This window comes from Suricata suricatta, chromosome 2 (genome assembly GCF_006229205.1).
Source record: "Suricata suricatta isolate VVHF042 chromosome 2, meerkat_22Aug2017_6uvM2_HiC, whole genome shotgun sequence".
Taxonomy (NCBI): Eukaryota; Metazoa; Chordata; class Mammalia; order Carnivora; family Herpestidae; genus Suricata; species Suricata suricatta.
The window spans coordinates 70717952-70736596 of record NC_043701.1 but is presented as its reverse complement, the minus strand read 5'-3'; the positions used below and the strand labels follow the sequence as shown (position 1 = coordinate 70736596).

The 18645-nt window shown below is 35.9% G+C and overlaps 1 protein-coding gene across 1 annotated transcript in view; it reads left to right on the top strand.

The window, feature by feature from the left end:
- Positions 1–18322, top strand: part of SEMA3E (semaphorin 3E) — a 104562-nt gene extending 86240 nt beyond the window's left edge. Inside the window, exon 16 of the mRNA XM_029956941.1 lies at positions 16610–18322. Coding sequence (XP_029812801.1) covers positions 16610–17062 — 453 coding nt within the window. The 3' untranslated portion in view covers positions 17063–18322. The remainder of the gene's footprint in view (positions 1–16609) is intronic.
- Positions 18323–18645: the final 323 nt, after the last annotated feature.

Below are 18645 nucleotides of genomic sequence, written 5' to 3'. Positions count from 1 at the left end.
CAAAATGATAGTCTTAAATTCTATCTATCACCCAAGGCAGTGTTCTAGAAAACTAGCAAATTCAAACACCATTACTATACATATCTTAGACATGAATAGTAGAATTAAAACAACACCAGCAACATTTGTTTGATAAAGCAATTGAATCATATATGAAAAATTGACATAGGGGTTCCATTATTGCCCACTGGAAATAAAAGAAAGATTTACTGGAAATTTAAAAAAAAGATTTACTGATAGAGATTATATTTCTATTATGATCTAAATGAGAGAGGAATCAGTTGGGCTGCTTTTGTAGATGGAAGAATAGGAAGCATTTAAAATCTGGTTTTTTTATTTGTTTTGTTTTTGTTTGTTTGTTTTTTTTTGAGAGAGAGAACATACATGCATGCTCATGAGAGAGAATCCCAAGCAGGCTCTGCGCTGTTAGCACAGAGCTCAACTCAGGCCTCGAGCTCATGAACCATGAGATCATGACCTGAGCAGGAAGCAAGAGTTGGATGCCCAACCACCTGAGCCACCCAGGCACGCTAGCATTTAAATTACACATAAGGAATAGTGTAGAGGCAGATACCGGATAACCTTTTTATGCAAGTCTAGGGATTTGGTTGTATACTGGCACAGCCAAGGGCATGAAGCAATGAGTGAAGGCAGATAAAGCATTGTTGATACTAATGTGGGCTCTGAACTCAATTTTCACAAAAGTTACAAAAACAGAATGAAGTTTGGTTAATTAAAAGAAAATAGATATTGGTGAATTCTAGCAAAATGTTCTGTAGTGAAAAGGTTTCAAATTTAATAAGGGAAAGAAATGTTAGACACCTGTCTTCAGACCCAGGGAAAAGCTAATAGGTGCATAGCAGATAGAAAGTAAATAAATGAAATCATTAATTATAGATTCCAAATGTAGAGCACATTGACTTTTTAATGCCTTTTTTTCTGGCCTATTGTGAAACTAAAAATACGACATGTTTTTGGTCCAAAATCATATCATATATCCTGGAAGATGATTAAATTTATTAATCCCAGCTTCCTGGGAAAGTTTTTAGAGAGGAAGGCACTCAACAAAGGCTGTTATAGATAATGTAGTAAGGTAATCAAGGACAGGAAAATTCTCCTAAATTTTCATGACGTCATAAGAATAAACATATGTCTAAAAATGTTAGAGCCTATTCCGCTAAAAAACATTGTTGATTTGGTACTAAAGTATGTCCCATTCCACAAATCCAATGTGAAACTGGTTTTTAAATTCCGTCATAACTCACTTGGCAGGACAGGACCTGGGAATATTCTATAGCTCCTCTAGTTGAATGGCTTCAGAAGACACAGAAGTAATTCTTTCGTCAGTGGCTGTCTTCCCTCAGTACGTTCTGTTTCTAATTTGGAACTCACCATAATCTGCCTCATTTGGAAATCCTTTCCAAATCATTTTGGCATGCTGCATCTATCAGTGATCAGTTATAAGCTTCTTTCTCATATCGTTAATATAATCTGCTTCTCCTTTCCCCAAATTTTAGCCCCTGTTTTTCAAATTTTCATGATTGATATATTTACTGATATTTGAAATTTTGAATTTACTCTCCATTAGATGTCATAATAACATAATGCTTGGTTCCTGTAGGCATAGCAATATATATTGATTTATTCACAATCTGGAACAAAACACAAAATTGCTAACTTCATAAAAAGGTGGATGTGTATGTTTAATACACAAAGCAGAATAACTTTGTGTGTCCTTTTAGGGTGTTTTAAGAGTTCTTTTAGAGTCTTTTTTTTTTTTTGAAGGTTTTAGAGTTTTGTTAAGGACCATTTATGTATTGATTATAGTTACTTTAGATAGATAGTTATTATCAGATCTTGACATTGTATAAGATATTTGTATAAGTATGCCTGACAGTAGCTATCAGGGTCCATCACAGACACTTACAAGCCATAAGTCATTAATTTGCAGTCAGACCATAGCCTTTGTAAAAAAGTTTTTATTATAAAGTGTGTGTGTGTGTGTAGTTCCTTTTATAGAACCAAAATGTTTTAGTCTGGAACTTCTGCCTATGAATCCAAACTCAGGCCTCTCAAGTTATCTGGAAACCACATATTCAGGTAGATAAAAATTTTTGCTCAATCAAGTTTTTGAAATGCTACCTAGCTGAATTTCTAGAAAGCATCTAGAAATTCACCTATCTAGTTTTCAAACTGGTTTACTGCTATTCTCTCACAGATGCACTGTATGGTCTCTTGCTTTCTTAAATACCACCTAAGAAATACAGTAATTATACATTTTATGAATTCCATAAATGTTTATTGAAGCCTGTTGTGTAGGTACTTCATAAGGAAGTATTTTCCCTAGACTCAATGACCTAGTTAGTTATGCTGTGCATCAGTTACTGTAATATCCTGAGGGAAAAGACTTATTAGAAGAGACTTTATAGGTAAATCTGTCCTGGGTGCATCTACTGAACACAGGAACTGCGGTAGAGGTAGGTGCCTTACCTTTTTGTTCTTACATCTCACAAATGCACATTAGAAGGAATTGACCTGATCTTAAAAATGTGGAATATGAGAGAGGTATAGGCCATAAACAAATTCTGTGACAGACCCAAGGTTTGAACTCTGATATTCCTGACTCTACAGCTGAGGTGTTTCACATTTATTCATTGTCTAAGAACCTAGGAATTTGCTAAGTGCATTTTGTAGATTATACCATTGTATTCAGACATGATTTACATATGACATTATTGAGACACAGAATGTTTCAGAACTTTTCCTGATTACTGACTGCTAGTAATGTCAACTCAAATCCAAATGTCTATGTTCTTTCTACTAAACCACACAACCTCCTGAAATTGGAACTCTAAATACAGTTTCAGATGCTCTGGCCCATGGAACAATGGGAAACCTTATATGGCAGAGATTCTAGAATTTGATCTGAAAAATGACTGATATCTCCTGATCCTTATTATATATATACTTTCTCTTCAAAGTTCAGTGGAACATCCTGCTGTAGCCCTGGGGGTGGGGGTGGGGGAGCAAAAACAGTAGTTTTCATGTTTAGATATTGAGAACCTGCCAGTCATTTGAACAGTTTGCACTATAAGCACTGATACCAAGAATCCTTATTATACAATATATGCATCGGTGTATTTCCATTCTCAACTGCCTTTCAAGGATTCTGCTCTACACCTATTGGTAGAAGATGGACTCTGTATCAGAATAAGAGTTTTCAGTCATTTGAGCCTATGCAGATAGAAAGCCCAGAGCATTCTACCTCATTGTCTTAGGTTTTTGACTAAAATAATGCTTCATTGATTATTCTGTAATGTATCTACAGAGCACCCGATATGCCCTGTTTTCAGAGAACCTGTATTCTGAAGAACAGAGGAAGTTGATGAGGATGATGAAAATAATAAAAATACAACTAAATAAGAACTATATTTAATGTATCAGGGGATGGTAAGAAGAGGAATACAAGAGAGATTACCTGTAGGGTGAGGTTGCAGTGTTAAAAGGGTGTTCGTAGAACATCTTACTAAGAAGGCCACTAAGTAACATTTGAAAAAGGACTTGAGAGAACCGAGGTAGTAGGCCACAGGGCAGTGTTGGAGAAGAACTGTTTAGACAGTGGGAACAGGAGGGGTAAAGGCCCTTGAGGTGGGGTGCACCTGACGTATTCAAGGAACACCAGGCTGACGGGCACTGTGGCCGAGGGAAATGAGCAATAAGGAGAATTTTATACTGTGAGTCAAAAAGTGAGGTAAAGGGTCTGCTCATGCAGGGCTTTTAGGCCTTTATTAAGGGCTATAGTGTTTGCTCTGAATTAAATAGATAGCCATTGGGTCGTTTTCAGTGGAGCCATGACATGATCAAAAGTTGGTTTTAAAAGGATCATTTTAGTTATTATATTAAGAATATAGTATGTGGACGTGGAGAGAGAGCCAGAAGCCAGTAATCATTGAGGTGTTAGGGACATAAATCTTCATATTCTGTGATACAACATTAACTCTCATTGTGCCTCTACCTTTATGGTCAAAAAATGTACACGTGACTGCCTCACACACAAAATAGCCGTGTGATTTGCACAAGCTCTCTGTTTTATTCAGAATCCTGAAGGCTGTTTAACTTCTCAGGTGGAATGAATACTTTTTCCATAGGTTGGTCTCCTCTCTGTCTAAGTGCCTGCAGTTGGTGTTTTAGCTCTATAAATATTTAGAAAAGGGGTGCCTGAGTGGCTCTTTCAGTAGAGTGTCTGACTTCAGCTCAGGTCATGACCTCTGTTTGTGGGCTCGAGCCCCATGTCAGGTTCTATGCTAACAATTCAGAGCCTGGAGCCTGATTCAGATTCTGTGTCTCTCTATCTTTCTCCACCTCTCACTCTATCTCTCTTACTCTCTCACTCTCTCTCTCTATCAAAAATAAAACATAAAAACTATTTTAAATAAAAAATACACAGAGGATACCTTAATAGGTGGTGAATAAGTCATAACCTTAGCCCTTTAGAAGCTTGTAGTCTTAGAGTGAATACAAGAATGTAAACTGATAATTATATTATTGAATATATTATATATAAATAGAATAAAAGTTATGTTGCAACTGTAAGAAAAGAAAACTGTCAACAAACAGATTGGGTATGAACATTACATGATGGACAGCCAGGAAAAGATTCAAGGCAGAGGTGACATGTGAGCTAGGTCTTAATGGATGAGTAAAAGTTAGCTTTGAGAGAGAATGGGGTAAGTGTATGTGGTAGGGATGAGGAACAGTGTGGTCTATGTAGATCTGTGGCTGGAAATGAGGATACAAGAATGAGTAGACAGATCAAGGAACCATTTCACTTTACTTATAAGCCAACGAGAACACCTTAGACAACCTTTGAGATACATCACTCTCGAATTTTGTATGTAGGCTTATGAGGATAAGTGGGTATCAAGAAGACTGTTTAAGAAGGTATTTCAGTAGTCAAGTGGAATATTTTTGACCAGAACTAAACAATGGTAGTAGGAAGGGAAGAAGACAGGTTTTCATTTTTTATGAGATAACATGCTGTGCATTTGATTTTTGAGATACAAGAGAAGCAGTCATGATTCACATGTTTTTTGTTTGGTATTTTAATAGTTGATGGTGCAGTAACAATGATTTAAAGAAAACAGGGAGGAATAGAAGGTTTAGGAGAAAGATGCTGAGTTCATTTTTGGCCACATTGAGCTGGGGTTACCTGTAAAGCATTTAGGTAGAGCTTTCCTGTGGTTGTATGTATGTTCAGGAATATAGAATTCAAAGGAAAGATTTGGAATGGCAAGAGATAAGTGAGAGATGTCAGCAAAGAGGTAGTAATTAAATTCATGGAGGTAATAAAAATAATACATCAGCAATCAGTTCTTCAATAATATCACTTACTCTGTGCCAGGCACTGTTCTACAAATTTTACATATATTAATACTTTTAACCTCTACAACAATCTTATAAAGTACCTGGTATTATTGTCCCAAATTAATAGATTTTTAAGAAACTGAAGCACAAAAAGATTGTGTTCCTTACACAGTATCACATAGCCTATGAAATCTGGTTGAGTTTGAGACAAGATAGTCTGCAATTCTAGACCCTTAGTCCCAATATCATGGTGCCTCCAACGGTCACAGCTTACCTTGGAGAATGACTAAGTAAGAAGCAATTGTGTACCACGCCTAGAAGCAAAGGGAAAAAAACCCCACATCTCAGGAAAAATCATAAGACAAGTTCTGTAAGATAAAGTGAAAACAGAAAAACAAATAATCATTATAATTAACATTCATTTAGTGTTTACTATGTGTCCTATACTATTCTAAGTGTTTTATGTATAATAACATTTTTAAAACCTACAACATTTCTCTAAGGGAGTTAGTAGTACTAGATGCATCATGAGGTTGAGTTAGTCATGCAAAGTACAAAACTGGTAAATACCTCCAGGACTAAACAGCGGTAGTAGATAGTATATGGCTTAAGTTAGTACAGACAGTGGAGCCAAGAGAGTGTGAAATAATAGATCTCAGAGAAGAGAAGACGGAGAAGGATAAATAGGCAGTAGTCTTTGAGATGTTCAGAAATTAAGTACCTAGTGTCCAGTGAGAATGTGTTCAGTGGAAAAGTTAAGCTTGGAGACATCTAGCATAGGTTAGGTAATGAATGAGGCTGTGGGGAATTAGAAACATCTAGTGTCATGTATTTCACCTAAAGGTTTGAATGAGAAAGAGAGAAGTCAACAGAGGGAGACAAGAGTAGAGAGAACTTTTAGGTTTCTTTGAATTAAGAAAAAATGTGACTTAGTTATGTTTATAGGTTGAAGGGAAGAAGCTGTAAAAAAGAAAATGTGCAGGTAGTTGATGAAGCAAAATCAAGAGTTTGTGAGAAAGAATATAATTATAGACAAAAGTAAGGATTGAGTTTCAACAAGGAAGAGAAAACCCCTCATTCTCTGAAGGGGCACAAAAATAAATAAAGATTGTATGTATGTGGATAAGGAAGATAATTTCATCCCCAAAAGCCAAGTTTGGCTGTTCCAAATTCCTTCTATAATTATTTAAATTTGAATACCATTTCAAATTTTCCTTATAAGTATAAAGGTGTATAAATTATATTTTTGTAGTTGCAGAGGACAAAACTGTTATGAACATAACTAAAGCACTGGAAATAATACATAATACACTTTAGTTTATGAATTATCAGTTCCATATATTTGAATTTATAAGCTCCCAAAATAATTGCAAAAATTTCATCATGAGTAACATTCCAAAGAAAAGGAATTCATACTTGTTAAGACACTGGTTGGACAACTGAAGTATTTCTCTTTCTCCAAAATGTACAAACACTACATTTTAAAACTAAGTAAATGAGGGGAAAATTTACATGTGTATTTATTGCTTAGTTTTAAATGTTTACTAGTTCAGTAATCATGATAAAGAAAACCTTAGTTTCTTTAAGCAACTCATCACATGAGTAAATAACTTTTTACCTTAATACAATACTCACTTTGAATATTGTTAAGTTTGGAGAATATTCTTTTAGCTTGAAGATAGACTATGTCTTTGAACCTGACAATGATTTAAAGCAGAAGTTTGGCAAACTACAGACTGGAGGCCAAATCTGGCCCTCCACCTCTTCTGTAGATAAAATTTTATTTGAAAACTGCCACACCCATGTGTTTACCTAGACTGTATGGATGTTTTCATCCTATAACCACAAAGTTGAGTAGTTGTAACAGAGACCAGATGACCCACAAAACCAAAAACTTTACTATATAGCTGTTTATAGGAAGTTTGTTGGCCTCTGATTTAAGGTAGAGCGAAGCCTTATTAAATAAGTATTATTCTGAAAAATATCTGTATTTTGGAGAAAAAAAATATTTTTATGAATAACTAAGCCCTCACTTTGTGCTGAGCATTATAATTTCACTGGAATGAGTTTTCAATAAAACCAAACAATATGAATAGTTTTTTGGAGTGTGCTCTTTTGGACTTTATTCATTAGTCCTTTACTGTTAAAACTAGTGTGTATCCCAAAGACACTGTAAACAAGGTGGAGTTCACGAAAGAGTTAAACAAATGGATGTAAGTCCCCAGTGCAGAAATTGGGGGGCAATCCCAAAACATATAAAATATCCTCCAGAGCCATATAAGGCAGGCAAGGGAGTTGCTGGTCCGTAAGGTCAGCATCATGGTATACTCTTTGGTAAGCATGGAAGTTTCATTTTCCCCTTAATCCTCATTGATCTTGCCATCGTGGATTCTTTATTTAAGGGAAAATATTTTGTGTGTGCTTGTGTGTCTTAAAAAAAAGTGTCTCACTTTAAAATAGCTGATGATCTGCATTGTGCAGACTGCTTAAATAATGCACAAATGTACATGTTCTTGTTTATTATAGAAAATCCAAGGGAAAATGTAAGTTAACATCAAAACCCCAAGACTTCAGTTTTACCCCACTCACAATTCTGTTTGTTAACTAGATGCCACAAGTTGTCACTTTCAACTCTGCTTTTAGACCACCTACCAAGTCAGATAAATTCATCAGAGTCATTTAATTACTGCTGAGAAATCTAAGAGGCATGGTTACCTTAGCAACCAGCGGTCCCTTCCGGATAACTTAGGGTTCACTGCATCCACACAGAATTTGTGCAGCTTTAAGTACAACATAATTTTATTGATGATTCTGTGCATTGTGGAGACAGCTTCTCTTGTAAAAACAGAACAAAGAAAAATGGAGTGTACAAGTTACATCTCTTGATGTCGCACATTTATTATGTCATCAAAACTAGGAGAATTATGTGAAATTTCATCCTTATTCTACTATCTTGCTTGCTAGGTGGCCCATATTTCCTTGACCTTCCCAATAGTAACCCATGACAGGGAGCGTAGGGGATCCATGACGGCCATAAGTTTATGATTTTGTCTTTTTATACATGTACTAAAAGTACGAGGTTTGTTCCACATGAATATTATTTGTTTTTCTTGTTGTCATAACATAAAGTGCATGAACTCTGCCTCATTTGAAACATCTGCTTAGCAGTTTTGAGGTTTCCATTTCAGTCTTTAAAAAAACTCTGCTCATCTTTTATAAACTAACAATTCTTTACAAGTAGGCATTCATAATTTACATTTTCAGCCTTGACAAGCATATTTTTATAATGTCATTTGCTCCATATTTGAGTTCTAGAATAACTAGCAGTAGAGCTCACTAATTTCATTTTTTCCTTCACAATGATAAAGACATAGTTCCTGGAAATGGAACTATGATCTTAAGGATGGAAGTGGATCTAGTGGTTTAGATAGAGCTCTCTTTGGTTAATTTTCCAAGAGGATCCTCTGAAAATTAAATATATATTTCCAGATCTGTGGGATCAGATACAGATCTATGTTTTATCCCACTAAGATCACTCTGACTCGAGGCATCTGATTAAGCTAACATGTCAAGCCCGGTGGCAAGCACATGATAGCTGTTCAAAAATATGAAACATATGAATTCTCTTCACTTTTTAATTCCTTTTGTTCTAGTAAAAATTATAATTCATAGGGGCTTCTAGATAATAAAGTATATATCTGCATGAAGATATATCAGCATAGAACCACATTGGGTTAGTCCCATAGAATAGCCTGTACTGACCCATTCTTGTATTTCCTGTATTTACTGTAGTGATGTTATTTGGATGCCTATACCTCCTTTTATGAAAATGCAGAAGAAATTTTTTTCTCAGACCTCATTGCCAGAGAAAGATATACTTGTCATAAGAAGTAACTTTATTTTTTTATAATCACTTTTGGAGTATCGTCAACAATGTCACATTATTTTCAGAGGTACAGCATAGTGATTCAACTTCTGTATATACTGTGCTGTGCTTGCTCCAAGTAGAGCTACAATCTGTCTCTGTACAAAGCTATTACAATATCATTGACTATATTCCCTACAGTAAAGAATAACTTCAGAAATATACTTTAGAGACATTCAGGTCTTAGAATTTATCATACTCTCCCCTTTCCTCTGGTTTCTAGGTAATTTAGTGTTGACTTTGTACTGCAAATACAGGCGTTGTTCAATGCCTTATGATACTCATTTTTGTGTTCAAACATTATCTTTCTGTGATTCTCTCCTATTTTCCCTTCATCTTGAATCTCCTGATTATTCTTTGGAAATTTTTAATAAAACATTACCCTTACACTGCTGTTTGTTTATTTTAGAGCATTATTTCTGAAATCATATGATTATAGTATACTATAGCTTGAACAGATCTTATAGACTTAGTTTATTGGTTGCCAAACCAACAAAATCACCACAGTCATATTACTTAGTTCATAGCACATTGTTGTAATGGGTTCACACAGATCTCCTTTCTTGCTTGACTTCATTTTTCCTGGACCACCCTTCTCCACTTTCATCTTTGTTTCACCATATGCATGCGTTGTAATGATTGGAGTAAGTCCAATACTACATCATTTGTACTATATTGAACAAGAATATAGCATATTGAGTATTCATGTGCTATAAAAATAAAGCTACTGAATTAGAGATCTTACTCTGTTTCTCTTTATAACTCAACACTGTGTTTTTATAGTTTATCACTGTTGCCGTGTGTTTCATTGTTTCTGACTGCAACTTAATATCCCATAGCATCCATTCATTGCTCTTAATTGATCGATGCCCCTAAGAGTGGACCAGTTAATTCCCATCATGACATCTTTAAGGGTCATCTTTTCAAATAACCTCCTACAGATGTGAGTGCAAATCTCTGCATACTTATCTTCTGACAGCCTTCAATTCTGCAGTTTCATCAGCTTGCTTTCCAGAATTTTGGCATCATCTGTCCTGTCAAAGCAGTTTATGTGGATTCTCATTTCCCCACACTCTCACCAGTTTTTGATATTTTCTAATTTGTGGCTATCTTATTGGGATAAGGTGCTGTCTTATTTAAATTTGTTTCTAAAATTACTAGTAAGATGGAACATTAACTTTCATATTTATTCAACATTTGGATTTCTTTTTCTCTGATTCACCTATTTATATATATATTTTTCCTGTTTTCTCCTTTTTTTTTTTACTTTAAAGAGTCCTCTGCATCTTTTGTATATTAATTAGTTCTTGAATATAAATGTTCCAAATTTTCTCTGTGATATAGTTGATGTTTTGCAAGGTAACATTTTTTTCACAGTATGGTTTTGAGTTCATATTTATGACCTCTCAGTGTCTTTTTGTATTAGAAATAGGTTTTAATTGGAACACCTGGGTAGTTAAGTGTCTGACTTTTGATTTTGTCTCAGGTCACGATCTCATGGTTCATTGGATCAGCCTTGTATCAGGCTCTGGGCTGACAGCACAGAGTCTGATTGGGATTCTCTGTCTTCCTCTCTCTCTACCCATCCCCTACTTACATGTGTGCATTCTCTAAGTAAATAAATAAATAAATAAATAAATAAATAAACTTAAAATAAAAGGAATAAGCTTTTCACATTTGGATCTTTAATCTGAAGTATATACATACAACTTCATTTCTTTATATAGTGATAGGTTTTCCTGAATGTGCCATCGAGTAATTCATCCTGTTTCTATTGGGTAAACCCCTCTATCATAAAGCATATTTAAAAAGTGTTTTTATAAAAGAAGATTTTTAAAAATTTTATGCTGTTATGTATGATGTATTTTTTGTAAGTCAATCATTTTTTCCTTTTGTATTGAAGGTAGGCCAGATCAAAAAACAATTAGATGAATTGTTGGCCTTTATTTCTTGACTAAAACGAATTTCATTGTTAAATATATTCTGAAAAAAACAATTTAAGGCCATGCCTGTCCTTTTCCTATGCAAAGTGTGGGACCATATGGTTGATACACATGGAAGTCAATCCTTCCTGACCAGCTACCAGATGTGCAGGGCTCTTTGTTCAATTACTTTTTTTTTTATTTGACATTATGAAACATACTGAATCAATCTTTAGAACTCAGATTATTAAAACCACTTTGAGTAAGACATGCTGTATTTTTGTAGATTGCCTATAGGAATATTTGATAAAGTGATGTATTATGTATCATCTTCTTGACCAAGGAAATCAGGTCTTCAGACACAGAGAAAGCACAGCTGATGAAAAGAATTGTGTAATCAAGATTTGCTGTCGAAGATGCCCATGTGGGCTCAAGTGGAAAGATTAAATCATGGAAGGACTTGAAATACAAATTTCTAAGTTGTTTTTTATTTTTAGGTATCCATAGGCTACAGAAGATACATTTAACTTTCAAGGTGATTTAACGTACATATAGCGTACAACCATCCAAATTTGAGTTGAAACGTCTTTTATTTCTGAATTTCCAACCCACTGTAACGAAGAGCGGAGACCTGCATTTTGAGACAGGCGCCATCTCCATCGTGCAAATAAGTGACGTAGGGCAGCTCCCGTTGTACTTGTTGCACCTCCATATCTTTGAACCAGGGTGGACTTTATATACACACGTGCAGTGTTTCTCAAATTGGGTTTCTGATTTCGAGGGAAATACCTGCTTAAAAACTAAAGAAGCAGTCCTGATCCAGTGGGCAAGGATTTGTATTTATTTTCATTTCTGCTTTTTGTTTTATTTTCAAACACTTTTGTAAACTGGTTGGTGTGGGCCAGAAACTAGGCTAGATGGCTTTCATGTTTTCGTATGTGCATTTTCACAGGAACTAGAGTAGGGAGAAAACAAAGGATCGTATTCATTGAGGAAGTTGGTATGCCAATTCCTTTCAGGTGAAGACAGTGTCCTAGATGTGCTTTTCCTATATATAGCCCTTTCAGTAGTTACTAACTGCTCCTTAATCATCTTTGCTTCCTTTCTGACTAAGTCATTATTGGATTTACTTCTGGAGTAAATCCAGAAGTGAATAGCTTCTGGATACATTTTTATTGGGATACCCCATTGCCTTGCATTCTTGGACACTCTGGACTAATTAATGTGTTCTCATTTCACTATATTCTGAACACCCTACTCTTTATGGACTATCCAGAATAATTAAGAGATAGGGCTTTGTTCTTATGAAACTTGGTTAAAGGGAAAAAATGTGCACCACAAAATTATTTGAAGAGGAGTATATACCAGCTTGTGTGCTACAAATGGGAATGCTATTGAATTACAAAAAGAAATGAGATCTTTTGTGCTGAAAAGAAAGTATTCATTAAGAAGTGAAAATGTAAGCTTGGAAAGAAATTTTAAAAGTGGATTGGTGGACAGTATAAAGGAATTCTCTGTGGGAAAGAAAGAGTAAGACCAGAGTAAGACATGGAAGTGATAAAGTGGCACCACAGGACGTTGAGGACGGGCGTTACAAAGAGGAAGATCTGACTCTGGTATTTCTAGAAGTTGTTCCCACCTTCTGCCCTTGAACGTAAAACGTTGTCCTGGGCTGCTGGCACAACTTACACTAAAATGTTTATTAAATATTCACAAGAATACAACTAGGAGTGCATTTATTTTTGCTTGAACTTTTATTCAAATGTAGAAACAAAATAAATTTACAACTAAGATGTAAACAAATCTATGCATCACTTAATCTTTATCGAACATGTAATTTCTTTTCACTGAAATAAGGCATCTCCATGAACATAACACGGGACACAGACAACCATATATGTGTGTGTGTTCATGTTTGTACAAAACATCTGCCTGTAGCACACTCTATGCCATGCGGTGATGCAGTCCCCGTAACGCTTTATACAAGTGACTTCAAAACTTTTTATGTCCTTTATTGCATAGGGATGTCATTTGGTTTTCATCTGGCTGAAACATATCATTAACATATTACATTCATCTTTGTTCTCAGCAGCTGGAAACTGTTAAAGCTTTGAAAATTGTTCAGAATCTATGATAAACACCAATACTAACAATGAAGTTGATCTTCCCCATGATCCCAAATATAGCTTATTAATTTACATTATTATCATGAAAACAAAACACAATAATCCAAGGAATCGTTGTATAGAACTGATTGATCACCAGAAATGTACCTATTCCACCAAACCTATGAGAAATATTGCAGTAAACTGTCTTAGAATATGGATTTAGAAAGGCAGGGTTTGGGGGCACCTGGGTGACTCGGCTGAGTGTCCAACTCTTGATTCCGGCTCAGGTCATGACCCCAGGGGCGTCAGATGGAGCCCTGTGTCGGGCTCTGCACAGAGCATGGAGCCTGCTTGAGATCCTCTTTCCTTCGGCACCTCTACCCTGCTTTCTCTATCTCTCTAAATAAATAAATACATAAATAAATAAATGCAGGATCTGGTTAACTGAACAATTTTCACCTGCTTATGCAAGCAAGAGAATCTGAATAAGGAGCATGATAAAAGGAAGTGAAATTCAAAACAGAGTAAAATAGTACACATTTGTTGAAATAAAGGAGAAAGATATTTTTAAAAGAAAATTACTTGAAGGACTTGTTCTTTTTTGCAGGTACTGTTGCATGCCCAGTTATAAAAAGGTTAGCAGATGGCACGGTGGTAGTAAGGGCATGAGAATACCCTTACAGTCAGTCGTGTGAGGGAGGCCTGTTTGAAGAGATGATGCTTTCATTCAGTCTTTTCCAGTAAGGAACCAGCAGTAGGGAAGTCCCTTCAGGGCAGGTACAACAGCATAGGTCCCAAAACGGAATCAAGTGAGCCTAACAGCAGACACAGAAAGCAGGAAGAATTGGGAGGAATCTACCATGAGATAAAGTTGAAGAATCAGTCACAAAATAGGAGAGTCTAACACTGTGGGAAAATGGTGATGTGGAACGGATGTTTCCCACCATCCCCGCAGGAGAAATGGTGATAGGAATTTGTGGTGTATTGGCTGTGAGGGCATAATAATAAGTAAGAAGTATAACAGCACATGAGGATAGAGGGACTAGAAGAAGAATAATGTAATTGTCAGGAATAGGGAAGTTAGTAAATGGGAGGGTGCAGTTTGTGTGGAGAGACACTGAATTGTAAATAATGAAGGATGACAGAAGTTTCAGTGTTTTGTAACTAACAGGAAGTACAAAACAATGGATGATCTCTGTGTGAGATACATCTTAGGGAAGCTGGTTGAAATGAAACAGAAGAGTTATCAAATGAATGCAAATAAAACATGAGATCAGGGAAGGATGGAGGACTGTGCCTTAGAGAGAATGAGAAATCTACACTGAGAGTTCAAAGAGGAACCAAAAGGAGAACCAGGTAGTAAAATGGCAGGTACTACACAGAAAAAAGTTGAAGAAGACAGGTCCCTCTTTGTTAAATACAGCCATAAGTTTAAAAACAGTAGAGGATGTGTTTCAGAGTCAGAAGCATCCGAGGCATGGTGGTAAGTGTATGGAGAACGTAGTAGTAAACGTGAGCCGTGACTCCAAGTCATTGAGTTACTGGCTGCGGCAGGTGTCCAGGGTACCTTCTCACGAAAACCTATCAACAAGTAAGCGACTGTTTTGTGTGGTGATATATGTAGTGTGTTCTATGGTGTGACAGCCCTTCCTGATTCCTCCCTGGGGAACTTCTTGAGTTAGTGGCTCTAGCATTTTGCCTACTTGGACATGGTCATACCAAGGCAAATGAAGCCTCTATCAAGGATTTATAGGGCCCCTTCATCTGACTATGTCACTCTGAAGCTGCTGAGTAGTTAATTTAGCTTCCATGGCTGGGAAAAAGAAAAAAAACAACTCTCTTAGTGTCTCGTAATTTGTCCTTAACATTCCTATTTGAGATACAATCTCTTACTACGCTGCTAATGCCATTTTGCCACATTATTCACAGATTCTATAAATGAGCATGCATGAGTAATTATATCACAACTTTGGACATGCTGGAACTGATTAAGGCTCAGGAGAGATGAGCCCAGCAGGTCCTGCCAGAACCTGCCACTGGGACAAAAATGTGCTTGTCCCCGTGGCCCTTTCTGCTGAAGTGGTTGTGGTTGTCCGTGTGCCCCTTTTACCAGCAAGGGAGAAGGTTGCTTTTGTCTTGTATTCTCAAGGGAGAAGTCAGCCACTCAAGTGTGAATCACCTTTATACCATCATGGTGTGTGGTCTGGGGTCACCTGAAAACACAATCTGTGTTTTCAGTGAATTTGTTTTTCACTAGAGAAATGTATACAGGAAAGGTTGAGGTCACTGTTAATAGCACTATACAAAGTGTTCTCACTTATATGTTATTTTATGTAAACTTTGCAACATTCAGGTGACATCAGGATTATCTCCATCTTTACAAAGAAAACTAAGGCAGAGAATATACATAAATGCCCTGGGTGACTCCCATCAGTGTCGCTGTCAGAATTTCAGTCTAGATTTGTCTAATGTCAAATCATATACTCACGAGTACAACTATTGGTGATAAAATATGAGCTGTTTGTCAAAAGCATTATTGTGCTCTTATCTTGAATTGTAATTATTTATAGAAATAATGGCATAACTTATTATTTCACAAACATAAAAAGGTATTTGAGCCCTGAAGTTATATTCAAGCTTAAGAATTACTACAGTGTGAAATTCTTCGGAGAAGAATATGGATGTGTCTTGCTTAATTTTAAGTCTGTGTTAAATAGAAAGCCTTGTAGAAATATAAAAAATGCTCACTCAATTAATGGATGACTTTTTTCTAAAGAAAGAGAGGGAAGGTGTCTCACCTCTCTTAACAGAGATCCTTATGGAAACATTGGTCTTTATGATCTGAAAGGAATAGGAACCTCTGAACTACTAATGGGAGAAATGGCATGTGTGCTGTGTTTTAAGAAAAAAAATAAATTTGATAGATCTTCATTCACTCTAACTTTGAGTTCTGTACCAAACTAGATGGTTTTTTTCTAATGACTAATTGAAATCATTAGAGAAAAAGCTTTTTCACTCTGCTCTTACTAATATTGATGTGAAATGACTTCAAAATCATTAATATGAAGTGATCACAAGTAACAACACACACACACATGCCTGATTTAGTCATCCCCCTCTCTCAGTCACTTTCTCACTCTCTTGCTCTCTTTCTATCATATGGATATATGAGTCTCAGGATTTCATCATGTGATAACAAAAAGTAAAAATCTGCAGATAGTGAAAGGGTTATAAGTTGGTGTTCTCTCCCAGATAATACTCCATTGCCATTCATTTTCTTGTTCTTGCAGGTGAAGACAGATGACAGAGTGGTCAAGATGGACCTCGGTTTACTCTTCCTTAGGGTACGAAAAATGGATGCTGGGACCTATTTTTGCCAGACAGTAGAGCATGGTTTTGTCCATACTGTGCGCAAAATTACCCTGGAGGTAGTGGAAGAGGAGAGAGTAGAGGAGATGTTTCACAAAGACTTTGAAGAGGACGGGCCTCCCAAGACGCCATGTCCTGCCCAGAGTATCATCCCACAGGGGGCAAAACCATGGTACAAGGAATTCTTGCAGCTGATTGGTTATAGCAACTTCCAGAGAGTGGAAGAATACTGTGAAAAGGTCTGGTGCACAGATAAGAAGAGGAGAAAGCTTAAAATGTCACCCTCCAAGTGGAAATATGCTAACCCACAGGAGAAGAAGTCCCGTCCGAAAGCTGAGCACTACCGCCTGCCCAGGCACGCGCTGGCCTCCTGACGGGGTGGACCGTCTCCCGGCTTCTGAGGAATTCGTGTTTGGAACCGGAAACAAGCAAACAAAATGAGAAACCATCCAGCTTCTTTGTATTGCTTAAGCGATTTCTGTAATACAGAAATGACTGTGAAGGTATTATGATAAATTATTCTACATGCTCATTTGACTGGTTAACAATCAAGTAAAATTAACTAATTTTTCTAAACAAGTGTATTATTCAATGGCTTCACACTGTATTTATCAAAAAGTGACCTTGGCTGTAGTTTTGAGTACTTGGCTGCTTTTCCATGGCAAGTATTATTTTCTCTTGGAAGACTTGTGGTTCTTGGAATATTGAAGAAATAGAGGTGTTAATAATCATGGGGAAATTAAATATATATTTTAATCATTCTGAATTCTACCTTTCCACCACGATGTATAAGGTAAAGAATATCACATACTTTAACATTCTCATATGAGCTGTCTGTACTTTTTTAAGAATGATTGTATTCGTGAAAAAAATCCATTGTATTAGTATTGAAGGCCATGAGTTTTATGAAGCCAGGTGTGTTGAAATTATTGTAAACCATGAAAGAACAATGTGGTCACCTTGAGGCTTGGGTCCTTCATAAAATATTCATTAAGCCACATTTTCTATACTTACATTTCATGATGAAAACACATCCTTTGAATTTCACTCTAGTGCAGAAAGAATGAACTTAAGATATCTCAGAAAGATAGCAAAATACGCCAAAAACAGATGAAGTTACAGTTAGAAATCTAACTGAAAGAGTTTTTGCTACCCTCTTGTGGTAGAAAAAGTATATTCACTTTTTCTCTTTTTGCAGATTCTCTAGTAAATATGAAAACAGTTTCTGTTAATATATCTTGTCCATTTTCAGGAAAACAACTTAAATAAAAATGTGTCAATGTTTATGTCATGGTTTAAGATGGAAATAATGTGTTTATAAATAATTTATTACCTCACAGGCCAAAAATGAAGATTTCATAGCCCTAGTTTTATGCCTTCTGAATAATCTTCCCTGAAATATAAAAGATAGTCCAGAAATGTGTTTATTATTTTAAAAATATTAAAGCAGTTTGTGCTCAGATAGCAAGTTTTCCTCCCTATTTTACATTAACAAATAACAAAATTGTTTCACAAGGTCACTCAACCACCAAGATACCCAGAGCACCTTTACTTTTATAAACAATATCCAAAGTTTTTGAGCATGCTTATATCTTAAAGTCTTTCCCTCTCCTTTTAATGTAGCAATTACTTTTCTAAAATAGGATGTTTTGTTGAGATTTTTCATTTAAGTAAAAAGTAAAAGCAAGTGAATTACATGTGAAAACAGTTCTGAATATTTAAATGTTTAGATATCCATTTCAACTTTCAAAGTTAGCTTATAGAGTATGTGATTAAGAAAGTTAAGGTGTGGATAATTTGTCATGGCTTACAATTTCATTTGAAAATTAACGAATACTTGTGTTTTTAAGAAAGTTTAAAAAGCTCATTTGTTAAGCCACGAAGCTCCCAAAGATCTAAAGGATAGAAATGTTTTAAAAAAGATCATTCTCTGAAAAACCCAGTTGCTGTTTACTCA